General features: G+C 44.4%; 1 protein-coding gene across 2 annotated transcripts in view; it reads right to left on the bottom strand.

Moving 5' to 3' along the window:
* Positions 1-2,587: 2,587 nt before the first annotated feature.
* The window catches only part of LOC129851366 (semaphorin-3D-like), a 134,709-nt gene continuing 109,844 nt past the window's right edge, over positions 2,588-27,452 (bottom strand). For both annotated transcript variants that reach the window (XM_055917857.1, XM_055917858.1), the window contains exons 10-18: positions 27,352-27,421; positions 26,668-26,812; positions 19,657-19,879; positions 15,244-15,332; positions 8,415-8,456; positions 6,942-7,099; positions 6,392-6,456; positions 5,103-5,236; positions 2,588-5,004 (exon numbers count right to left, since the gene is read on the bottom strand). In XM_055917857.1, coding sequence (XP_055773832.1) covers positions 4,564-5,004; positions 5,103-5,236; positions 6,392-6,456; positions 6,942-7,099; positions 8,415-8,456; positions 15,244-15,332; positions 19,657-19,879; positions 26,668-26,812; positions 27,352-27,421 — 1,367 coding nt within the window. In that variant the 3' untranslated portion in view covers positions 2,588-4,563. The remainder of the gene's footprint in view (positions 5,005-5,102; positions 5,237-6,391; positions 6,457-6,941; positions 7,100-8,414; positions 8,457-15,243; positions 15,333-19,656; positions 19,880-26,667; positions 26,813-27,351; positions 27,422-27,452) is intronic.

The following is a 27,452-nucleotide window of genomic DNA, read 5'->3' as shown; positions in this document are numbered from 1 at the left end:
TGACGTCATCGACGTTTTATTCCGCTCCATTCTATCTCCTTATTATAGTTCTACAACTTTGTATTTATACTTTTTTTTTAATCAGCAAGATATTTATAGATTTTTAAAAAAATAAAGAAAAACAATCACTACAATCGTGTGATTAAAAATATATATAAATTGTGTAAATGGTTCGTCATCATGACATGGAACAGTGTCAGTTTGCGGGATGTTCATTCAGGAATATATTATCGAGTTTATTTACTTAGCTAATCAATTGTTTGTATGTGAATGGGTGGCTTTTAAATTATAGTCATACTTGCAATTATTTAGTTAGTTCAACAATGTGTGGACCTATCTCATGAAGAGAAAGGTAATGTGTCCAAATTCTGAAATGAATCGTTAAACATAAACATAGCAGTCTTACCTCCATAAAGAAAGGCGTTATGACATGAAATTATGATACTACATTCTATGCTAATGAATCACCAAACCATTCCCTTTCGTGATGTGTAGAGAAGCAACATACCAGTAGCTACTGGAAGGGTGTCTCACTGAAAAAGATTCCGTACTGCTTTTTAATATACTCCTTTGACTCATAAATAAAGATAACGTACACATAAATATTATAAATAAACTGCAACCTTGCTTAAATGATGACAGTACTACGTAATGAAAAACAAATTACAGGTCTACAAGTTACTTGTGTAGTGTACAAATACCAACACTAGATGGTGATAACTATACGATAAACAACAAGTTACACAGTGGAACCGTGTCCATTCAGTGAGCACAAGACGTTGGAAATGCGTAGTTTTTCAATGTTCAGTCGTTTGCACTAGGGTGTGATACCCAGTCGGTCACACTACTACTGTTGAATTATGAGATCTGTGCTGATTACCAGGGCTTATCAAATTATAGACCATTTTCTAAATTTAATTTAAAAAAAAAATAGAAAACAAAGATTTCTTAATTGCACGTCTTCACACCCGAGCTAATACCTGGTGGAAGCACCATTACATCTGCGAATAATTGTGAATAAGATTCTACCAACTTTTCACAACTCTTTGGGCAAAATACACCGAGTGTACAAAACATTAAGAACACATTCCTAATATTGAGTTGCACCCCCCCCCCCCCCCCCATCAATTGTCTCAAGGCTTAAAAATCCTTATTTAACTTGTCTCTTCCCCTTAATTGACACTGACTGAAGTGAATTTAACAAGTGACATCAATAAGGGGATCAAAGATTTCACCAGGATTCATCTGGACAGTCTTATTTTGGGAGGGGGTCAAAATTCCTCAAGCTCAGTAAATTGGTCGGGGAGTCATTGATGGACAGAAATATTCAAACCATATCTTTGATTTTCAAACAGATTTTAAGTCAAGACTGAAACATTCAGGAACACTTAACACCTCCTAGAGAGCCATTCAGTGTCTAAAGAAATCTGAAAGGAGAAAAGCCCAGGTCAGAAGTTAGAGGAAAACCTGCCTCAGCGTGTACGCACGCGTGTGTGTGTTCATTCTCTCCAGATGCTGACAACCTTTGATTTTCCCCAGTCAAAAAAAAAAAAACACACTCTCCACAGCTCTGTCTGAGGTCTGTCTGACAGACTCACTATTCAACCAGCGGCCTAATTGATACAGGATGCCATGCCATCTAGAAATGTTAGGGCTCTATTCAATCTGCACTGCGGAAGTTCAGCTTTAGCGTAATTGAAATGTAAAGGCAGGAGAATGCATTCACAGTAAATGATGTAAATGTCGGCTCAATCGGAAATGACCTTGACATCTAGGAATCTGTAACGCTTCAAGCTTCAAAGCCCTATATCTTTTGGAATTAGATCCATTTTTATTTTTTTTTCCAGGTTTATCTGTCTGTATATAAAAAAAACTATGACTAGATGGTTTCAGATAGACAAACCATCACATTTTGGCTGCATAACGTGATATATCCGCCTCACTCTCAGAGAAGAAAAGTAGCACTGCAAGGTTTTACACATGTAACAGTATAACTTTAAACCGTCCCCTCGCCCCGACCCGGGCGCGAACCAGGGACCCTCTGCACACATCAGCAACTGACACCCACGAAGCGTCGTTACCCATCGCTCCACAAAGGCCGAGGCTCTTGCAAAGCAAGGGGCAACACTACTTAAGTCTCAGAGCAAGTGACGTAACTGATTGAAATGCTACTAGCGCGCACCCGCTAACTAGCTAGCCATTTCACATCCGTTACACACAGTCAAATGTGACAAATAATTACTTTTTTTTTTTTTAAATAAAGAGCTGGACAAATGATACATCCAACATAAAAAAATATACATGTATATATATATATATATACACTGTAGTTAAACAGGATTTAATACAGTAATATGAGATTCTGGTCACAATTTGTACACTATATAGGGAACAGAGTGTCATTTGGGATGAGGCCTAACTCTAACCAAACACTATAGAATGAGGCTAGATTCATGTGTTGAATTTACATGTTAAATATACAGGATAAGGACATTCAAGCTAAACAATGGATAGACAGTGCTTTGCAACTCAACCAATTGTTATACACATTGAAAATCTATGAGGACAGAGATACTTTACACAAAGGTACCCATAAGCATTTATTTCTGATGAAAAAACAGGTGAGAAATTGGTGGATATAGCGTTTTGTAAATAAACTCTTTTGGAATTTACATGTTAAATATACAGGATAGGAACATTCCAGCTAAACACTGTATATATATAGTGTTTAGCAACAAAACCAATTGTTATATACATCTGAAATAAACTATTTTTGAATTTATCTAAAATGAACTCTTCAAATGTAAAGGAGGCTTCTCTCAGTGTTGTTGTCCACAGGACCAGGAAATGTTTCTCCTCTTCTCTGCCAGGAAGGAAGGAAGGAAAATAAAGAGATGGAGGGAACATCCTTGGTTGTGCAACAGAGTGGTCCAACTCATTTCCCATCACAGCTCTGAAGTTCCAGAACACCTGTGGTTGTGATGATTGTAATACTGCTGAGGAGTAAATAAACATCTGTGGCTTGACAGCGAATCCCCCCCCCCCAACACATGTGGCGGAGAACGATCCTTCCGGTTTTTATTTGGTAACAAACTCACCAGTCCAGAGTGCAATAACAAGTCTGCAAGTCTCGGGTCAAAATCCTGTCTACACGGAATACAGGGGATGATTGAGGAGTAATATAAATCTAACATATCTATCATACACATTATTCTGTGGACAAAGGTTAACTGATAATAATAATATTGAGCTTATACACTGAGTGGACAAAACATTAGGAACACCTGCTTTTTCCATGACATAGACTGACCAGGTGAATCCAGGAGATCAGCTATGGTTCCTTATTGATGTCACCTGATAAATCCACTACAGTCAGTGAAGGGGAGGAGACGGGTTAAAGAAGGATTTTTAAGCCTTGAGACAATTGAGAATTGGATTGTGTGTCATTCAGAGAGTGAATAGGCAAGACAAAACATGTAAATGCCTTTGAACGGGGTATGGTAGTGGGTACCAGGCGCACCAGTTTGAGTGTGTCAAGAACTGCAATGCTATCTATGGTAACTTTGGTCATTTATACATGAATAACTTGATACATTTTGTCATAAATGTTTTATATCTCTGTATCTGTACACTTAGTGTACAAAACATTAGGAACACCTGCTCTTTCCATGACATACACTGACCAGGTGAATCCAGGTGCTCAGCTATAATCCCTTATTGATGTCACCTGCTAAATCCAAAGGGTGGCTATTTGAAGAATCTCAAATATAAAATATATTTTGATTTAACACTTTTTTGGTTACTACATGATTCCATATGTGTTATTTCATAGTTTTGATGTCTTCACTATTATTCTACAATGTAGAAAATAGTAAAAAAATAAGAAAAAGCCTTGAATGAGTAGGTGTTCTAAAACTTTTGACCTGTAGTGTATCTGTGCCATTCAGAGGGTGAAGGGGGGAAGACAAAATATGTAAGTGCCTTTGAACGGGGTATGGTAGTAGGTGCCAGGCGCACCGGTTTGTGTCAAGAACTGCATCGCAGCTGGGTCTTTCACGCTCAACAGTTTCCCGTGTGTATCAAGAATGGTCCAATACCCAAAAGGACATCCAGCCAACTTGACACAACTGTGGGAAGCATCGGAGTCAACATGGGCCAGCATCCCCGTGGAACGCTTTCAACACCTTGTAGTCCATGCCCTGATGAATTGAGGCTGTTCTGAGGGGAAAATAGGGGGGGGGGGGGAGGGGGGGGGTGCAACTCAATATTAGGAAGGTGTTCTTAATGTTTTGTCTGTTCAAATAAAGGCTGTATTACTGTATGCACATACATTCTCTTTATATCCAAAGTTACTTTCTGATTCTCCACCCTTTTTCCAGAAGTGTGCACTTGCACACTACCTGTCATGGATTTCAAGGCATAGGCTCAGTGTAAGCACTGGCTGGAGGGAGTTTTTATACCATTGTTAAATCCATGCGTGAAAGTGTGCAAGTGCACATATCAGGAGAAACGTGCAGAACTGGGACTCAGCCAACGTCTCTGTGCATCCCCATCCCCAGCCGGTCATTGTAGTCGGGTGGAGTCGTGCCGTCGTACCCTGGCCTTGCCGTTGTCCACCTGACTCTGTTTCCACTTCAACTGGCGTAGCTTCTTCTTCTCCCGGTACCACAGCTGCTCACAGTACTCGTTTGCGCTCATGCTAGCCATGCCCACCATGTGCAGATCCTTATAGTTCCTGAGGAGCTTGGTGTGTCTCTGGGTGTGGCTCCCAGGACCTCCAGGGCCCCCCCTCAGCCCTGCCCCTCCGGCCCCAGGATCAGATGCCCTGGCCTGGGATGCTGTCATGCTCTGCTGGGGTATAACCTGGAGGTTGTAGCGGGCCTGGACCTGGGAGAAGGAGTGCTCCAGGGTGGTACAGCTGTAGAGGCCTGCGTCCCCTGGCTCCAGTCGCTGAACCAGGAGACCCCGTTTCATGTGGACCATACGATCCTCACTCTGGTGCAGCTGGACAAGGACGGCAGGGCAAGACAAGAAAACGGTTCATTATTAGATGAATATTAGTCAATGATTCAAGTATAAATGAGAAGATCAATGTCCCTCACCTCTCTGCTAGTGCGAGCGTGTGACGGCTGAACTGTCCACTTGACTGTAGCCTGTTGGGATCTGGGCATACACTCCAGGAAGGTTGAGCTCCTCTGCACCCCATAGATCACCTTCAGTTCCACCGACTCAGAACCTGGAAGGCAGGAAACAGGAGCAGTTCAAAGGGATGTCACTGCATTTATAATAGCCTCTCATGGCAGAATGTGCGGATACTGGGGGCACACACGATCTGATTCAGAGTTCTGGGGGAACACACGATCTGATTCAGAGTTCTGGGGGAACACACGATCTGATTCAGAGTTCTGGGGGCACACACGATCTGATTCAGAGTTATGTTTTGTGATCCTCCTTCAAAGGATTAGGTTAGGATTTGAGGAGGGTAAATTGCCCCTAGATCTGTGCCTCAGAGGGCAACTTGTACTTAGCTAGAGCTGTACAGTAGGTCCACTAGAGAGCGAACTAACGGTTCATCATCAGCTAAGCTTTCGGACACGATCAAAGCATTGGATCATACCGAAGCTGTCTCTGCTACAGAGAGTCAACTAATACATTAACCTATGAGCAGTCACATCTAATCTCCAGACATTACAGCTGGTCTAGTACCGTACCACGAGACCACTTACATCATGGTAATACTGAACTGGAGGGAAGCTGACTGGTGCCGCAACGTACTGTAAACTAATATATTATGATCTAAGATGGAGAAAGAAGTGAACTAATCATATGAGCTAAGTTACAGTGCATCAGACATGGTCCTAGGAGCCTAGTGAACTAAGGCAGGCTGGCCCTGTAACTTAACACAAACGAATACCTTAAAAGCCGCATTCATATGAGTTAAGTTACCTACTGAGTTGAGACTGGCTGACGCTAGCTGCAGTAATATGAGTTACCTACTGAGTTGAGACTGGCTGGCGCTAGCTGCAGTAATATGAGTTACCTACTGAGTTGAGACTGGCTGGCGCTAGCTGCAGTAATATGAGTTACCTACTGAGTTGAGACTGGCTGGGGCTAGCTGCAGTAATATGAGTTACCTACTGAGTTGAGACTGGCTGACTCTAGCTGCAGTAATATGAGTTACCTACTGAGTTGAGACTGGCTGGCACTAGCTGCAGTAATATGAGTTACCTACTGAGTTGAGACTGGCTGACGCCAGCTGCAGTAATATGAGTTACCTACTGAGTTGAGACTGGCTGACGCTAGCTGCAATCAGAGACATAGAGTATGTCATAGAGTAACAGACATAAACATTTAGTAGACGCACACACAAACACACATGCGCACTAATTACCATCTTCTGCATTGTGACACTGGCTCATTGAATCCCCATGTTTCACATCCTGGCGCCGAGCCCGCCTGAGGAGATAAAATACCATTTCATAACCATGTCATAACCATGTCATAACTCTGATAGCTTTGAACCCGTGGCAGAATGTTTGTTTGTTTATTTAGTTGTCGGATACCCGTTAGCTGTTACTATAGCAACAGTTCTTCTTTCCGGGTTCACGAACAAAGAGCAATACAATACAACACAATCATATCTACACAGAAATAAAACAACATAGAATAGTACTTTATTGTTCATCTGTCACAACATACATGTGTCTTTCATTGTCTACAGAGATAGTAAGGCAATCATTTAAAAGTAGTTTGAAGCATTATATGATTGTCATCTTTTGCTGATAAATGTAAAATGTAAAAAAAAAATGGCAATAAATAAATAGTATAAAAAAAAGAAATGATGCTTGATGTTATTGGTTACTACTAGTGATACCCCACAATGATTTGATGTTGAGATCAGAATTGTTGTTCTGGGCGCGTAACCTAAGTAGAGTAGTTACCGCTTGTTGCTGGGGAAGTATCGGTTGCATGTGGTCCCGTCCCAGACACAGTAAGGGTCTCTGGCCAGACAGCAGTCAGCACAGTCTCTACCGTACAGCTCACACCGCTGCAGGGGTAACTGGGCCACTCCTTCATCACTGCTCACATACAGCTGTTGCTGTAGACACACATACAGGGCAGGGAAGATGATTTCAGTTACATTTAAAGTAACTAGAATGTAATTTAATTATATTGAATGTAATTGATGACTAATTGTCATAGTAGCCTACAGTGCTTCTAAAACTGTCAATGTGTCACGTATACTCCCTCTCCGACGTCCGAGGTCGTCAGGCTTCTCATTATTACGCACACCTGTCACCATCGTTACGCGCATCAGACTCACCTGGACGCCATCACCTGCCTGATTACCTTCCCTATGTATGTCACTTCCTTTGGTTCTTTCCCTAGGCGTCATTGACTCTGTTCCAGTGTCCATGTCTGTACGCTACCCGCGTTTCTTGTTTTGTTCATTTATTTATTAAATACACTCCCTGTACTTGCTTCCCAAATTCTCAGCGGACACGTTACACTATGTAAAGTTAGTCTCTCATTCATTTTGGGGTGCTTGAGATTACTGTAAAGTGCTGGTATGCAGGAAAATATTTACACATATAATCTGGATTGTGGGATTTTTCAAGACCTATACCCAACGTGGCTACACCTGTTATCCCAAACTTCTCTGTGAGTAGGCTACTGCAGGAGCAACTATGTGTAAACAGTGCTGCTGCTCTACACCAGGGATCAGCAACTATGTGTAAACAGTGCTGCTTCTCTACACCAGGGATCAGAAACTATGTGTAAACAGTGCTGCTTCTCTACACCAGGGATCAGCAACTATGTGTAAACAGTGCTGCTTCTCTACATCAGGGATCAGAAACTATGTGTAAACAGTGCTTCTGCTCTACACCAGGGATCAGCTACTATGTGTAAACAGTGCTGCTTCTTTACATCAGGGATCAGCAACTAGATTCAGCAGCGGAACAATTTTTTTCTTGAGCGGATGGTCGGGGAGGGGGCAGGAACATCATTTAAAATAATTTGCACACTGCAAATTGACTGCAAGAAGCCCAGATAGATATAATTGATATAATATATGACTAAAACATAATCATTTGAAACCTTGATTGCAAGTGTAAACGATCACGTCTCTCTATTATATGTGGGAATACTTGGGAACACATTTCCAAAATTAAAATCACTTGGAGCTGATTTCCTGCTGTTTTTACAGTCTTTTACGTCCAACAATGACCTAAACATTTTATTTTTAATTGCTCAGAAATCTTGGGGTGCCAAATAAAACAACCCGTGAGCCTACAGTTGGGGAACCCTGATCTATTTGAATCATTACTGGAATGGTATTTTACTGCCACATTAAACTGTTAACTGAGGATGACCACGCACACACACACACAAACACAGCACTGCAGACTTACCCGTTTGGTAGACAGCTCCATGCTAAGGATAGGGGCGTGATTCTGTAGGAGCAGAACACAGGATCAGATGGGTTATTAGTATTACAAAGGATGCAGGGGAGCGGTGTGAATGTGTGCGTGTGCATGCATGTGTGTGTGTGTGTGTGTGTTTGTGTGAATGAGATAATGAAAAATAAAGCTCCTCTAGAGGACCCACATAAGTTACACCACTACCACCATTATCACCACTACCACCCTTACCACCATTATCACCACTGCCACCATTATCACCTCTGCCACCACTACCACCATTATCACATCTGACACCATTATTACCACTACCACCATTATCACCACTGCCACCATTATTACCAGTATCACCACTACCACCATTATCGCCACTACCACCATTATCACCTCTACCACCATTGTCACCATTATCACCACTATCACCATTATCACCACTGCCACCAGTATCGCCATTACCACCACTATATCCATTATCACCATTACCGCCACTACCACCATTGTCACCACTACCACTACCAATATTGTCACCACTATCACCACTACCACCAGTATCACCATTACTACCACTGCCACCATTACCACCACTACCACCATTGCCACCACTACCAGCATTACCACCACTACCAGCATTACCACCACTACCACCAGTATCACCACTACCGCCACTACCACCACTACCACCACTACCCCCATTGCCACCACTACCAGCATTGCCACCACTACCACCAGTATCACCACTATCACCACTACCACCATTACCACCACTACCACCACTACCACCACTACCACCATTATCACCACTACCACCATTATCACCTCTACCACCACTATCACCATTATCACCACTACCACCATTATCACCACTGCCACCAGTATCGCCATTACCACCACTATATCCAGTATCACCATTACCGCCACTACCACCATTGCCACCAGTATCACCACTATCCCCACTACCACCACTACCACCATTGCCACCACTACCAGCATTGCCACCAGTATCACCACTATCACCACTACCACCACTACCAGCATTGCCACCACTACCACCAGTATCACCACTACCACCACTACCACCATTACCACCACTACCACCACTACCACCACCATTACCACCACTACCATCATTATCACCACTACCACCATTATCACCTCTACCACCACTATCACCATTATCACCACTACCACCATTATCACCACTGCCACCAGTATTGCCATTACCACCACTATATCCAGTATCACCATTACCGCCACTACCACCATTGTCACCACTACCACTACCAATATTGTCACCACTATCACCACTACCACCAGTATCACCATTACCACCACTGCCACCATTACCACCACTACCCCCATTGCCACCACTACCACCATTGCCACCACTACCAGCATTACCACCACTACCACCAGTATAACCACTACCGCCACTACCACCACTACCACCACTACCCCCATTGCCACCACTGCCACCAGTATCACCACTATCACCACTACCACCACTACCACCATTACCACCACTACCACCAGTATCACCACTATCACCACTACCACCACTATCACCATTACCACCACTACCACCATTACCACCACTACCAGCATTACCACCACTACCACCAGTATCGCCACTGCCACCATTATCACCACTATCACCATTATCATCATTACCACCACACGCATGCGCACACACACACACACACACACACACACACACACACACACACACACACACACACACACACACACACACACACACACACACACACACACACACACACACACACACCTCATTACTACGCTTGCGTCTGTGAGCTATGTGGTAAACCTGTACCAAGGCCTGCCAGGGGCATATCAAGGGGCAAATACAAGTCAACCCCCCCCAGACATTGAAATTAAGCATGAGAATAGCATTCACCAGCTAATCCTTCGGGGTGGAGAAATGAAGGTGTGGTGGAGGCGTGTGTACAGATACACCATATTAATGAAGGTGTGGAGGAGGCGTGTCTACAGATACACCATATTAATGAAGGTGTGGAGGAGGCGTGTCTACAGATACACCATATTAATGAAGGTGTGGTGGAGGCGTGTCTACAGATACACCATATTAATGAAGGTGTGGAGGAGGCGTGTCTACAGATACACCATATTAATGAAGGTGTGGAGGAGGTGTGTCTACAGATACACCATATTAATGAAGGTGTGGAGGAGGCGTGTCTACAGATACACCATATTAATGAAGGTGTGGAGGAGGCGTGTCTACAGATACACCATATTAATGGAGGAGGCGTGTCTACAGATACACCATATTAATGAAGGTGTGGAGGAGGCGTGTCTACAGATACACCATATTAATGAAGGTGTGGAGGAGGCGTGTCTACAGATACACCATATTAATGAAGGTGTGGAGGAGGCGTGTCTACAGATACACCATATTAAAGAAGGTGGGGAGGAGGAGGCGTGTCTACAGATACACCATATTAATGAAGGTGTGGAGGAGGAGGTGTCTACAGATACTCCGTATTCTGACCTTGACGTAATTCCCTCATAATTCAACCACCTTTAGGCCCGAGGAAACCATGAATAAGGGAAAGGGAATAAGGTCGATATAACCTGCAGGTTCCAAGTGGAAAAAGCATCTACTTTATTTTTTCTGATAGCAATAACAACATTCTCCAGGCACTGTAATTTACAACTTGATAAGAGCTAGGTGTCCCGCCCTGACCTTAGAGAGCCTTTTTATGTCTCTATTTGGTCTAGTTCTTCCAGCATCGGCCGTGACACTAGGGAAATTAGTCATCCGTTTAGAGAAAGGGATCGTAAATACACATAGGAATTGTTCTAGATGAAAGGTGTTAATTCAATTTAATTTATTTAACCGTTGTTTAACTAGGCAAATGAATAATACTGTACATCCAATACAGGTTTTTCTCTAGTCGGAGCTCTGACATTCATCTGGTGGTTTAGAGAGGGTTGCAGAAAACAAAGTTAGTTCCGGTTTGAATTCCCCAATAAATAAAAGGACACAGGCCTCTTGTCCTGTGGACAATGAAAGACATATGTTGTGACATATGAACAATAAAGTACTTTTCTATGTTGTTGTGTTTCTGTCTAGATATGATTGTGTTGTATTGTGTTGTTCCACACTCTCTTCTCCTCTCCTCGCTCTTCTCCTCCTTTTCCCTCTCTCTTCCCCTCCCCTCTCCTCTTCCCTCTATCTTCTCCTCCTTTTCCCTCTCTCTTCCCCTCCCCTCTCTCTTCTCCTCTTCCCTCTCTCCTTCCCTCTCTCTTCTCCTCCTTTTCGCTCCTCTTCCCTCTCTCTTCTCCTCCTTTTCCCTCTCTTCCCCTCCCCTCTCCCCTCTCTTCTCCTCTTCCCTCTCTCTTCTCCTCTTCCCTCTCCTCCATCTTCTCCTCTTCCCCTCTCTTCTCCTCTTCCCTCTCCTCCTCCTTTTCCCTCTCTCTTCCCCTCCTTTTCCCTCTCTCTTCCCCTCCCCTCTCCCCTCTCTTCTCCTCTTCCCTCTCTCTTCTCCTCATGTTCCCTCATCTTCCCTCTCTCTTCTCCTCCTTTTCCCTCTCTTCCCCTCCCCTCTCCCCTCTCTTCTCCTCTTCCCTCTCTCTTCTCCTACTTTTCCCTCTCTCTTCCCCTCCCCTCTCCTCCATCTTCTCCTCTTCTCTTTCTCTTATCCTCTTCCCTCTCTCTTCTCCTCTTCCCTCTCTCTTCTCCTCTTCCCTCTCTCTTCTCCTCTTCCCTCTCTCTTCCCTCTCTTCTCCTCCTTTTCCCTCTCTCTTCCCCTCCCCTCTCCTCTCTCTTCTCCTCCTTTCCCCTCTCTCTTCCCCTCCCCTCTCCTCCATATTCTCCACTTCCCTCTCTCTTCTCCTCTTCCCTCTCTCTTCTCCTCTTCCCTCTCTCTTCTCCTCTTCCCTTTCTCTTCTCCTCTCCTCTCTCTCGTCTCCTCTCTCTCGTCTCCTCTCTCTCGTCTCCTCTCTCTCGTCTCCTCTCTCTTCTCCTCTTCCCTCTCTCTTCTCTTAGTCTGTCTGTTTATGTGGGAAGCATCTGTATCTGTGTCACCTCTTAGGGGGTTATTTAGTTAATTACATTGTAGTTAATTAGTTGGTTAGTTGGTTAGGTAAAGTATGCGATTGACCCAATGGAAACAACAGCCAGTGCTGATGTCACAAACACCTAGCTCACATTACATGGCAGACAGGCAGGTCAACAGATGGTATGGCAGACAGGCAGGTCAACAGATGATATGGCAGACAGGCAGGTCAACAGATGATATGGCAGACAGGCAGGCCAACAGATGATATGGCAGACAGGCAGGTCAACAGATGGTATGGCAGACAGGCAGGTCTACAGATGGTATGGCAGACAGGCAGGTCAACAGATGGTATGGCAGACAGGCAGGTCAACAGATGGTATGGCAGACAGGCAGGTCAACAGATGGTATGACAGACAGGCAGGTCAACAGATGGTATGGCAGACAGGCAGGTCAACAGACAGGCAGGTCAACAGACAGGCAGGTCAACAGACAGGCAGGTCAACAGATGGTATGGCAGACAGGCAGGTCAACAGACAAGCAGGTCAACAGACAGGCAGGTCAACAGATGGTATGGCAGACAGGCAGGTCAACAGATGGTATGGCAGACAGGCAGGTCAACAGATGGTATGACAGACAGGTAGGTCAACAGATGGTATGACAGACAGATAGGTCAACAGACAGGCAGGTCAACAGATGATATGACAGACAGGCAGGTCAACAGACAGGCAGGTCAACAGACAGGCAGGTCAACAGACAGGCAGGTCAACAGACAGGCAGGTCAACAGATGGTATGGCAGACAGGTAGGTCTACAGATGGTATGGCAGACAGGTAGGTCAACAGATGGTATGGCAGACAGGCAGGTCAACAGATGGTATGGCAGACAGGCAGGTCAACAGATGGTATGGCAGACAGGGAGGTCAACAGATGGTATGGCAGACAGGGAGGTCAACAGATCACATTGCAGACAAGCAGGTCAACAGATCCCATTGCAGACAAGCAGGTCAACAGATCACATTGCAGACAAGCAGGTCAACAGATAGTACTTGAGAAAAGTCATACTATTCAGGCTGAATGAATTCCAAAGAGACCCTAGACCCTACGCCTTAGCCCACTTTCTCGTTCTAAACTTCTAACGCGAGCAGGACGGGTGTGGTTTCATTCGACAATGATCACAAGAGCAGCTGCTCACCCGATTTGACAGCTCCAATGTAGATACACTGCTGACACCGCCAGATACACTGCTGACACCGCCAGATACACTGCTGACACCGCAAGATACACCGCTGACACCGCCAGATACACCGCTGACACCGCCAGATACACCGCCAGATACACCGCTGACACCGCCAGATACACCGCTGACACCGCCAGATACACCGCTGACACCGCAAGATACACGGCTGACACCGCAAGATACACCGCTGACACCGCCAGATACACCGCTGACATCGCAAGATACACCGCTGATACCGCCAGATACACCGCTGACACAGCAAGATACACCGCTGACACCGCCAGATACACCGCTGACACCGCCAGATACACCGCTGACACCGCAATATACACCGCTGACACCGCCATATACACCGCTGACACCGCCATATACACCGCTGACACCGCCATATACACCGCTGACACCGCCAGATACAACCCTGATACCTCCAGATACACCGCTGACAGATACTGCTGACACCGCCAGACACACCGCTGACACCGCCAGATACACCGCTGACACCGCCAGATACAACCCTGACACCGCCAGATACAACCCTGACACCGCCAGACACACCGCTGACACCGCCAGATACAACCCTGACACCGCCAGATACAACCCTGACACCGCCAGACACACCGCTGACACCGCCAGATTCAACCCTGACACCGCCAGATACTCCGCTGACACCGCCATATACACCGCTGACACCGCCATATACACCGCTGACACCGCCAGATACAACCCTGATACCTCCAGATACACCGCTGACAGATACTGCTGACACCGCCAGACACACCGCTGACACCGCCAGATACACCGCTGACACCGCCAGATACAACCCTGACACCGCCAGATACAACCCTGACACCGCCAGATACAACCCTGACACCGCCAGATACAACCCTGACACCGCCAGACACACCGCTGACACCGCCAGATACAACCCTGACACCACCAGATACTCCACTGATACCGCCAGATACACCACTGATACCACCAGATACACCACTGATACCACCAGATACACCACTGATACCACCAGATACACCACTGATACCACCAGATACACCACTGATACCACCAGATACACCACTGATACCACCAGATACACCACTGATACCACCAGATACACCACTGATACCACCAGATACACCACTGATACCACCAGATACACCACTGATACACCACTGACATCGCCACAACATCAGCTACAGTGTGTGGGCGTCGGCTATCGCCGGTTTACACTTCATCTGATTAAATCTAAGCCTTAATATGGAAGATATTCCCGCTTCGCCTATTACAGATGGTATCAAGATGGTGCTACTACCATATTGCTTACTATTCATAAAAATAAAAATAAACTTTATTTATACATGTTTTTCTCATTGAGATAACATCTCTTTTCCAAGAGAGACCTGGTCCAATTTTCAGATCAGTGAAGTATATAGGCCGTTCTACGCTGGGCCACATTCAGATGAAGTTCCTACTGCTCCTGAAGCTAAAACTCTGACTCGGTAGTAGGACACTTCAAGAGTAGACAAAGCTGAAGCAGGCCCCGCTCACCTGAAACACAGTCAGCTGCTCCAGAATGATCTCCTCAGGCTCCCTGTTCTCTTTAGGAACAGACACCACTTTCAGCACCTGGCCATCATCTAATGAGCAGGGAGAAATAGAGATGGGGGGAATAGAGAGGGGGGGGGGGTAGAGAGGGGGGGAATAGAGGGGGGGGGGATAGAAAGGGTGGGGAATAGAGCGGGGGGGGACAGAGAGGTGGGGAATAGAGAGGGGGGGAAATAGAGAGGGCGGGGGGGGTGGAGAGGGTTACCGAGTTATATATTCCCACATACTTGCATACTATTGTTTGTACAGATGAATGTGGTACCTTCAGGTGTTTGGAAATTGCTCCCAAGGATGAACCAGACTTGTGGAGGTCTACAATTTATTTTCTGAGGTCTTGGCTGACTTCTTTTGATTTTCCCATGATGTCAAGCAAAGAGGCACTGAGTTTGAAGGTAGGCCTTGAAATACATCCACAGGTACACCTCCAATTGACTTAAATGATGTCAATTAGCCTATTCCCACATAGGTAATAACAATCGATTGCAGTTGATGTCTCTAATATACAGCTGGTGATCGTCATGGAAACGGTGAGGTAAAAGTCCCAAGGTCAAACCAACCAACCACCTGGCTGTGTGCTTCATGCGTTGATCGATTGATGCTGTGGTGTCATTGTTACATACTAGCTTTGTATTTGTTTTTGGTTCCTGCCAAGGCAGCAAATACTCTTCCTGGTGTCCAACTAAATTAAGGACTTTTTTTAATTTTTTTATTAAACATTACAATACATACCGAGTCAGATTTCACAACACATTAAGTGTGCGCCCTCAGGCACTACTCTACTACCACATATCTACAAAACAACACACATGTGTACGTGTGTGTATAGTGTGTATGTTATAGTGTGTTTGTATTCATGTGTCTGTGCCTATGTTTGCGATGCTTCACTAACCCCGCTTTTGCATGCATGCGTGTGTGTGTGTGTGTGTGCTTCTTCAAGTTGAACTAGATAAGTTACGCGTGTTGAACCAAACCTAATCTCATTGACAGGGATAGTGTGGGTAGTGTGTGATTTATTTATGAGTTAGAATATATAACCTCAGAGGGTAACCTTAGATTAGAGGTCATTCCCATGGTCTGGGACCATCCTGACATTATCAAGAAGAGACAACCCTTCCAGTCATGTGTGTGTGTGTGTGTGTGTGTGTGTGTGTGTGTGTGTGTGTGTGTGTGTGTGTGTGTGTGTGTGTGTGTGTGTGTGTGTGTGTGTGTGTGTACTGTGTGTGTGTACTGTGTGTGTGTACTGTGTGTGTGTACTGTGTGTGTGTACTGTGTGAGCGTGTGTGTGTGTGGTGAGTGTTTGTGCATGCGTCCTCGTCCATGCTTGCGTTTTGTGTGCCTGAGTGCGCTTGCCCCTTGAACTCTACCCTTTTGAAGTGAATCATTTTAAGACAGACACCCCTCGGCAAACACATTTCTCTGTGCTGAGGACATAGCTATCTGCTGTTAGAGGGTACCAAACACATGTCTCTCTACTCTGTGCTGAGGACATAGCTATCTGCTGTTAGAGGGTACCAAACACATGTCTCTCTACTCTGTGCTGAGGACATAGCTATCTGCTGTTAGAGGGGACCAAGCCTGGGTGAAGGAGCCTGGCAGTGTCAGCGTATTATATATACAGTTGAAGTCGGAAGTTTACATACACTTAGATTGGAGTCATTAAAACTTGTTTTTCAACCACTCCACAAATTCTGACATTTCACATTCTTAAAATAAAGTGGTGATCCTAACTGATCGAAGACAGGGAATTTTTATTAGGATTAAAGGTCAGGAATTGTGAAACACTGAGTTTAAATGTTTTTGGATAAAGTGTATGTAAACTTCCGACTTCAACTGTATGTTGAAGTCGGAAGTTTACATCCACTTGGGTAGGAGTCATTAAAACTTGTTTTTAAACCACTCCACAAATGTCTTGTTAACAAACTATAGTTTTGGCAAGTCAGTTAGGACATCTACTTTGTGCATGACACAAGTCATTTTTCCAACATTTGTTTACAGACAGATGATTTTACTTATAATTTACTGAATCACATGATGTCAAGCAAAGAGGCACTGAGTTTGAAGGTAGGCCTTGAAATACATCCACAGGTACACCTCCAATTGACTTAAATGATGTCAATTAGCCTATCAGAAGCTTCTAAAGCCATGACATTATTTTCTGGAATTTTCCAAGCTGTTTAAAGGCACAGTCAACTTAGTGTATGTAAACTTCTGACCACTGATACAGTGAGTAAGTGAAATAATCTGTCTGTAAACAATTGCTGGGAAAATTACTTGTGTCATGCACAAAGTAGATGTCCTAACCGACTTGCCAAAACTAAAGGTTGTTAACAAGAAATTTGTGGAGTGGTTGAAAAACTAGTTTTAATGACTCCAACCTAAGTGTATGTAAACTTCCGACTTCAACTGCAGACAGACAGAGAGAGACAGTGTGTGTGTGTGTGTGTGTGTGTCAATGAGACAGTATACCAGCTTCTCGTGCCCTTCGGGTGCCTCTATAAATCCTTACTAGATGTCTCCTACTGATATTAGGGCTGTTTAATAGGTTTCTCAATAGATTCCTCTTACTCTTTATTGCCAGTGGCTCTGGTTTATCCAGGGTTACCTAGTAACAGGGTTACCTAGTAACTGCGGTAGAATGTAGCCTGGGGATACTGAGTCTCTCGTAGTGAAGTTGTGTTGTTCGGTGTCAAGGCAACCCATGAAAAACTCCACAAGACATTCTCTTACACGTCGGTATCTGTTCCTAGATAGAGGACATTATACTGTAATGGTATCTGTCCCTAGATAGAGGACATTATACTGTAATGGTATCTGTCCCTAGATAGAGGACATTATACTGTAATGGTATCTGTCCCTAGATAGAGGACATTATACTGTAATGGTATCTGTCCCTAGATAGAGGACATTATACTGTAATGGTATCTGTCCCTAGATAGAGGACATTATACTGTAATGGTATCTGTCCCTAGATAGAGGACATTATACTGTAATGGTATCTGTCCCTAGATAGAGGACATCATACTGTAATGGTATCTGTCCCTAGATAGAGGACATTATACTGTAATGGTATCTGTCCCTAGATAGAGGACATTATACTGTAATGGTATCTGTCCCTAGATAGAGGACATCATACTGTAATGGTATCTGTCCCTAGATAGAGGACATTATACTGTAATGGTATCTGTCCCTAGATAGAGGACATCATACTGTAATGGTATCTGTCCCTAGATAGAGGACATTATACTGTAATGGTATCTGTCCCTAGATAGAGGACATTATACTGTAATGGTATCTGTCCCTAGATAGAGGACATTATACTGTAATGGTATCTGTTCCTAGATAGAGGACATTATACTGTAATGGTATCTGTCCCTAGATAGAGGACATTATACTGTAATGGTATCTGTCCCTAGATAGAGGACATTATACTGTAATGGTATCTGTCCCTAGATAGAGTACATTATACTGTAATGGTATCTGTCCCTAGATAGAGGACATTATACTGTAATGGTATCTGTCCCTAGATAGAGGACATTATACTGTAATGGTATCTGTTCCTAGATAGAGGACATTATACTGTAATGGTATCTGGTATCTGTTCCTAGATAGAGGACATTATACTGTAATGGTATCTGTCCCTAGATAGAGGACATTATACTGTAATGGTATCTGTTACTAGATAGAGGACATTATACTGTAATGGTATCTGGTATCTGTCCCTAGATAGAGGACATTATACTGTAATGGTATCTGTCCCTAGATAGAGGACATTATACTGTAATGGTATCTGTCCCTAGATAGAGGACATTATACTGTAATGGTATCTGTTCCTAGATAGAGGACATTATACTGTAATGGTATGTGTTACTAGATAGAGGACATTATACTGTAATGGTATCTGTCCCTAGATAGAGGACATTATACTGTAATGGTATCTGTCCCTAGATAGAGGACATTATACTGTAATGGTATCTGTCCCTAGATAGAGGACATTATACTGTAATGGTATCTGGTATCTGTTACTAGATAGAGGACATTATACTGTAATGGTATCTGGTATCTGTTCCTAGATAGAGGACATTATACTGTAATGGTATCTGTCCCTAGATAGAGGACATTATACTGTAATGGTATCTGGTATCTGTCCCTAGATAGAGGACATTATACTGTAATGGTATCTGGTATCTGTCCCTAGATAGAGGACATCATACTGTTCATCCTCGGCATCCACTCTCTCCACTACCATGCTGCGTAGGGTGTAGGGCACGTTTACTACCCTGCGTAGGGTGCAGGGCACATTGACCCACTCTCTTACTGATAGGTACATACTATATACTATAAGTATTACTCTCTTACCTGTGCCCAGGTGTAGTACATCATACTGGCCATCCGCAGCGTCCACCCTATCCACCACCAACTTTCGTAGGGTGTAGGATACGTTGACAAGGGTAAAGACCGGGCGGCGGGTGACGGGTAGGATGGGTTCCCACATCAGATGATGACCCCTCATGAAACTCACTACGTCATCAGGGAAGTCACGCGTAGACTTGTGGAGGGGGTCGTAGGTCACACTGGGACACTGGGGAGAGGACATACAGAACACATCAAGTTGTTATTTTATTTAGACCATGCGCTATAATTTATTAAAGGGGAAAATTGATATAATTTATTAAATGGGCCTTTTTAAAAAAAAACTTAGCAATTAATGATAAACTATATATACAAAAATATGTGGACAACCCTTCAAATTAGTGGATTCGGCTATTTCAGCTACTCCCGTTGCTGACAGGTGTATAAAAATCGAGCAAACAGCCGTGCAATCTCCATAGACAAACATTAGCATTGGTTTCGCAAAACTAACTCTGACTTCCTTCATACTGGATGCAGAGACATACACATTGGATCCGTGAGTTCATCTGACTCTGAGGAAGAAGATAAAGGGCTTCATTGCCAAAATCCCGAAGTATTCCTTGAAATTAAAATGTTTATTTTATGGTCTGGCCATGGTCAAAAGCTCTGTCTATTAATTTGATAGTGGTTACATTTCTCCAGCCCCATCCCTCAACTTTGTCCCAAAAAAGGGGTGGGAAAGTCTTTGTTATTGTTTCAATTGCTGATTGCCGCTTTAACTATGCAAGCGTGATATTAAATTGTCTGTTGCCTTTTTTTGAACGTTTGATCAAAACTACATGACAGGCATGCAAGGCAGGGGAAGTAACAGAAGTGAACAACGATTTTAGCCGTTTTATGCCTCAGTTTTGACGTCCTAGACAAAATGTCCACGTCATGGTCTAAGTCGTAGGTCGTTAATGATTGTCGGACATCTTGGCTCGTTCAGTGTGACAGGGTTTCGATCTTTCAATAAAGTACCACTACGTGCGGTAGTAGGCTCCGGCAAAGTTCAAGCAGTGTCAGACATGTTGAGCCTAGAGTGGCTGGTGTTACGAGCAGATCCCGGCGACTGACCAATAGCCGGTGTTGTGCCGGAAATCTCCCCCTGCCAGAACCCCCCCCCCCCCCTTCTAATTTCCTTAATTTTGTGGCTAGAGTCAAATACTTTCTGTGGCACACATCAGAGTCAAATACAACCGAAATGAATAATTAATGTATGTGTGTTATATTAAACATAAAGGTAGGGGCAACATGGGCAGCCGCCCGGGCGGCATCTTGCCGGGGGCGGACACTGAGGGGGGATTCGTCCAGGGCGCCATACAAGCTAGAACTGCCACATACACTTGAAACAAATAGCCAAACCGAAAACTGCAGACAAAAATTCTTTCTGCTACTAAGATCAGGGAAGTGTAGGCTAAACTGACAACGGAGGTGTAATAAATACCATTTAAAATAACACAAGCATATTGCTATTACATTGTTATAACTAACTTCTTTCTAAAACAGGGTTTCTCACAAACTTATAAACATATACAGAGACCCACAGACACACCCAAGGACAGAGGGCTGACGTAAACCTTTCATAAACACTGCTATTTTTTTATTTTACCGTTATTTTACCGTTATTTTACCAGGTAAGTTGACTGAGAACACGTTCTCATTTGCAGCAACGACCTGGGGAATAGTTACAGGGGAGAGGAGGGGGATGAATGAGCCAATTGTAAACTGGGGATTATTAGGTGACCATGATGGTTTGAGGGCCAGATTGGGAATTTAGCCAGGACACCGGGGTTAACACCCCTACTCTTACGATAAGTGCCATGGGATCTTTAATGACCTCAGAGAGTCAGGACACCCGTTTAACGTCCCATCCGAAAGACGGAACCCTATACAGGACAGTGTCCCCAATCACTGCCCTGGGGCATTGGGATATTTTTTAGACCAGAGGAAAGAGTGCCTCCTACTGGCCCTCCAACACCACTTCCAGCAGCATCTGGTCTCCCATCCAGGGACTGACCAGGACCAACCCTGCTTAGCTTCAGAAGCAAGCCAGCAGTGGTATGCAGGGTGGTATGCTGCTGGTGGCAGGAAAGGCCTTGATCAAGAGTGTTCGGGTCTGCATTTCACGAGATAATGAGACACACACATAACCAAGGACAGAAGGCTGACATAAACCTTTCATAAACACTGATTAAATAGGAACATCTGCGCACACACCAAATCTCCTGTTTTAGATGAACATTTGGTAACAAAGAACTTTTGCTGCAAGACTCAGAAGGATGACGTCCAGCTCATCAGGACCAATCTGAGAAGACAACAACCTGATCAGGACCAACCAGAAAACCAGAACTTCCAGACTCAACCTACTTTCTGTGCTGTATAAAATGTCTATGCATTCTGTTATCTGGGCTTTTTCTGGAGGTTCTCTATGAGCTAAAGGAACGAGACCGCATACGCCTGTATCAGATATCTTTACTCATAATTAAACTGTCGCTTGTCATACAATTTATCACCTTGTCTGAATTGATCCTTGACCGGCTCACCCTTCTCCATATCCAATTATCAACAGAGGGAAGAGCAGAAAGCTCAACTAGCAGCAATGAAGAACGCGACGAGGGGGGAGAATTCTGTCAGGGGGATATATTCGGTACAACACCGGAACGGAGTGTGCACACAATAATATGAGTATTGTGAATATTAATATTAATTCAATAGTTCTATTTAAACGTTTACATTCTGTGCCTTGCATAACGATTTCCCTAATACTCTTGTTTACATATTCACATCTGAAATCAGGCTTCCTAATGGGACTCTTGATAAATGCAAAAGAAAATCGCCAATCAAAATAAACGTTCTACCATTGGTCTATTAACTAAACAAAATACAAAATACTAAACAAAAATATAAAACACAACATGCAATAATTTCAACGATTTTACTGAGTTACAGTTCATATAAGGAAATCAGTAAATTTAAATTAATTCATTAGGCCCTACTCTATGGCTATCACATGACTGGGCAGGGGCTCAGCCATGACTGGGCCTGGGAGGGCATAGGCCCACCCACTGGGGAGCCAGGGCAATCAAAATTAGTTTTTCCCCACAAAAGGTTTTTTATTTACAAACAGAAATATTCCTCAGTTTCATCAGCTGTCCGGGTGACTGGTCTCAGACGATCCCGCAGGTGAAGAAGCCGGATGTGGAGGTCCTGGGTTGGCGTGGTTACACGTGGTTTGGGGATGTGAGGCCGGTTGGATGTACTGCCAAATTCTCCAAAACCACGTTGGAGACGGGTTATGGTAGAGAAATGAACATTGAATTCTCTGGCAACAGCTCTGGTGAACATTCCTGCAGTCAGCGTGCCAAGTGCACGCTCCCTTAAATCTTGAGACGTCTGTGGCATTGTGTTGTGTGACAAGACTGCACATTTTAGAGTGGCATTTTATTGTCCCCAGCACAAGGTGCAGTTGTGTAATGATCATGCTGTTTAATCAGCTTCTTGATATGCCACACCTGTTAGGTGGATGGATTATCTTGGCAAAGGAGAAATGCTCACTAACAGGGATGTAAACAATGTGCTTATGTGTCACGCCCTGACCTTAGAGATCCTTTTTATGTCTCTATTTTGGTTGGTCAGGGTGTGAGTTGGGGTGGGCATTCTATGTTTTGTTCTATGTTGTGTATTTCTATGTGTTTGGCCGGGTGTGGTTCTCAATCAGAGGTAGCTGTCTATCGTTGTCTCTGATTGAGAACCATACTTAGGTAGCCCTTTTCCCACCTGTGTTTTGTGGGTAGTTGTTTTCTGTCTTGGTGTCTGCACCAGACAGGACTGTTTCGTTTACTCTCGTTGGTGTTTTTGTTATTTCAGTGTTCAGTTTATTAAACTAACATGAACACTTCCCACGCTGCGTTTTGGTCCACTCCTTCTTCCCAGGACGATCGTTACATTATGGAACATTTCTGGGACCTTTTATTTCAGCTCATGAAACATGGGACCAACGCTTTACATGTTGCGTTTATATTTTTGTTCAGTATAATTTACCCCATAGTGATGTCACTAGGGAAGGCCAAAACTCCCTCCCACGACAATAGATTTCAGGCAGTCTTTTCCAACAGCTCTTTATCTAATTTTCACAGTATTATTCCAACCTCATAGTGTGGAAATATACACGGAGTGTACAACATATTAGGAACACCTGATCTTTCCATGACACAGACTGACCAGGTGAAAGCTATGATCCCTTATTGATGTCAAATGTTAAATCCACTTCAATCAGTGTAGATGAAGGGGAGGAGACGGGTTAGATAATGATTTTTAAGCCAATTGAGACATACAATTCCAATCATGACAAAAACAAAATGATTAACCAGTCATAACTAGCCAATGGCAATGCAGATTACACAGTAAGCAACCAATTGATTAAACACAGGATATGACATCATGGAACACCCTGCTTCTTCGTATGTGTATGTGTATGTGTGCCATTTAGAGGGTGAAGGAGCAAGACAAAATATTTAAGTGCCTTTGGACAGGGTATGGTAGTAGGTACCAGGTGCACCGGTTTGTGTCAAGAACTGCAACGCTGCTGGGTTTCCCCCAAGAATGGTCCCCCCGCCCAAAGGACATCCAGCAAACTCAACACAACTGTGGGAAGCATTGGAGTCAACATTGGCCAGCATTGCTGTGGAACGTGTTCCTAATGCTTTGTTCACTCAGTCTACGTATATAAAACACAGAAAAAAACACGTTTTTGACAGCGTTGGGTCTTTAAGTTATCAGAGATGATGTCATTTCCCACCTATCATACTGAAAGAATTGTACTGATGTAGAGAGTGTAGGCCTTAGTGCTGGATATGACAAGCATGAGTACCATTGTGGAAGTATGGTAGGTGGTAAGACTGTTGGGCCAGTAACTGAAAGGTTGGATCGAATCCCTGAGCTGAAAAGGTACAAATATGTTGTTCTACCGCTGAACAAGGCACTGTTCCCCGGTAGGACATCATTGTAAATAAGAATTTGTTCGTAACTGACTTGCCTAGTTTTTATTTTATTTATTTATTTATTTTTACCCCTTATTTTCTCCCCAATTTCGTGGTATCCAATTGGTAGTAGTAACAGTCTTGTCTCATCACTGCTACTCCCGTACGGACTCGGGAGAGGCGAAGGTCGAGAGCCGTGCGTCCTCCGAATCACAACCCAACCAACCCGCACTGCTTCTTAACAAAGCCAGCCGCACCAATGTGTCGGAGGAAACACCGTGCACCTGGCAACCTGGTCAGTGTGCACTGCGCCCGGCCCGCCACAGGAGTCACTAGTGTGCGATGAGACAAGGATATCCCTGCAAGCCAAACCCTCCTTAACCCGGACGGCGCTGGGCCAATCGTGTGTCGCCCCATGGACCTCTCGGTCGCGGCCGGTTGCGACAGAGCCTGGGCTCGAACCCAGAATCTCTGGTGGCACAGCTAACACTGCGATGCAGTGTCTTAGACCACTGCGCCACCCGGGAGGCCCCTGACTGCCTAGTTAAAAAAAAATTTAAGCACCTCAATTGGACTATCTTTATTTCCTTTTAAATGTGGCTGCTATTACTCTATATCACTGTGGGCTGTTCAGTGACTCTAATCAGGGGTTGTAACTAAACCGGACGATGTGAAGCTGTTCAGTGACTCTAATCAGGAGTTGTAACTAAACCGGACGATGTGAAGCTGTTCAGTGACTCTAATCAGGGGTTGTAACTAAACCGGACGATGTGAAGCTTTTTCAGTGACTCTAATCAGGGGTTGTAACTAAACCGGACGATGTGAAGCTGTTCAGTGACTCTAATCAGGAGTTGTAACTAAACCGGACGATGTGAAGCTGTTCAGTGACTCTAATCAGGGGTTGTACCTAAACCGGACGATGTGAAGCTGTTCAGTGACTCTAATCAGGGGTTGTAACTAAACCGGACGATGTGAAGCTGTTCAGTGACTCTAATCAGGGGTTGTAACTAAACCGGACGATGTGAAGCTGTTCAGTGACTCTAATCAGGGGTTGTAACTAAACCGGACGATGTGAAGCTGTTCAGTGACTCTAATCAGGGGTTGTAACTAAACCGGACGATGTGAAGCTGTTCAATGACTCTAATCAGGGGTTGTAACTAAACCGGACGATGTGAAGCTGTTCAGTGACTCTAATCAGGGGTTGTAACTAAACCGGACGATGTGAAGCTGTTCAGTGACTCTAATCAGGGGTTGTAACTAAACCGGACGATGTGAAGCTGTTCAGTGACTCTAATCAGGAGTTGTAACTAAACCGGACAATGTGAAGCGAGTTTCACGTCAGTTTTAATCATGTAACCACAAAAACACTGACATCCCTGACCCTAGCGATAATCAACCACATTCAAGGAACTATGTGTGTGTGTGTGTGTGTGGTAATCTAGCACATTCAAGGAGCCGCTCCCCTGCCTGTAGTGTTCTCTAACGGGGGGGGGGGGGGGGACTATAATAACAGCGCGGCATGCCAGTTCAGACAGAGCACTAAAACATATTAAACATTCCCCTGAAGTCTTTGGCTGACAAGTTACAGCTTACCCAGGAGAACTCATAGCCGAGGTGTTCAGACAACCTGCCAGCAGTTAGCTCCCAGCAGCTCTATCATCTTATTTTAATCAACACATGTTGCCTGTCTGTCTGACTGCCTGCCTGGCTAGCAATCTGTCTGTTTATCTTTTTAATAAATACCGTACATAAGCTGTTTACATTTTTATTCAAAGCGACTTAGGTGCATACATTTTTTGGTGACACCAGTGGAAATGAAATCCATGATCCTGCTGTTGCAAACGCCATCCTCTACCAACTGAGCCACACAGGACTTTATGTCTGTCTGTCTATCTTCCTGTCTGTTTGACACTGCTTCCCTATCTATCCATCCGTCCGTCCGTCTGTCTGTCACTTCCTTAAACAAACCCTCAGACAGTCCCTACTGAGAACTCACAGTGCCAGGTCGTGGATATGGGATCCTCCCCTTGTACTCCACCCAGCGGTAGTCGGGCCCTTCCTTATGGGCGAACGGACCGTTGAAGGCTGCCCTGATAGAGGCCATGGAGTAGACACACACTGCTGACCCTCTGAATACAGAACTAAGGGAGAGAAGAGAGAGAGGGGGGGGGAGAGGCGAGTGGAGATGAGAGAGAGAGGCGAGTGGAGATGAGAGAGAGAGAGAGAGAGAGAGAGAGAGAGGAGAGTGGGGAAGAGAGAGAGAAAGAGAGGAGGGTGGAGAAGAGAGAGTAGAGAGAAGGGTAGAGAAGAGAGAAGGAAGTGATTGTTAACGTGGATCCGGTGGGTTACAATAACACAACCAGCCGAGCCTCTACAACCCTGACCCCTGTGTAACCCCTAACCCCTGGGGGTCACTGCAGCACTGGGAAGGAGTGTGCACGTACCGGGTGGTGGGAGTGTACACGTGTAGGAAGAGGAAAACATCCCTTTAACATCCTCTCAACTTTCTATTGTCTTTTTCAGGTGTTTCTCACCGAGAAGATGAAAAGCTGGTTATTTTCTAGTCAGACCAAATATTCAGTTATCGAATCATTTAACACATTTGTCTTATCCGACCATACTCTGTAATTTTGAATCATACTGTCGTCGTGTTTTGTTGGGTTTAAAAGCCCAAACTCACCTGGAGGTGGAGAACACTCCATAGATGATGGGGTTCTGGGAGTCTTTGGTCTCCAGCATGAAGACATCCTCTGAAACACACACACAGTGGGGAAACGGAGA

This window comes from Salvelinus fontinalis, chromosome 3 (genome assembly GCF_029448725.1).
Source record: "Salvelinus fontinalis isolate EN_2023a chromosome 3, ASM2944872v1, whole genome shotgun sequence".
NCBI lineage: Eukaryota > Metazoa > Chordata > Actinopteri > Salmoniformes > Salmonidae > Salvelinus > Salvelinus fontinalis.
Note: the sequence above shows the minus strand (reverse complement) of the source record. Positions and strands in the feature narration are given on the sequence as shown.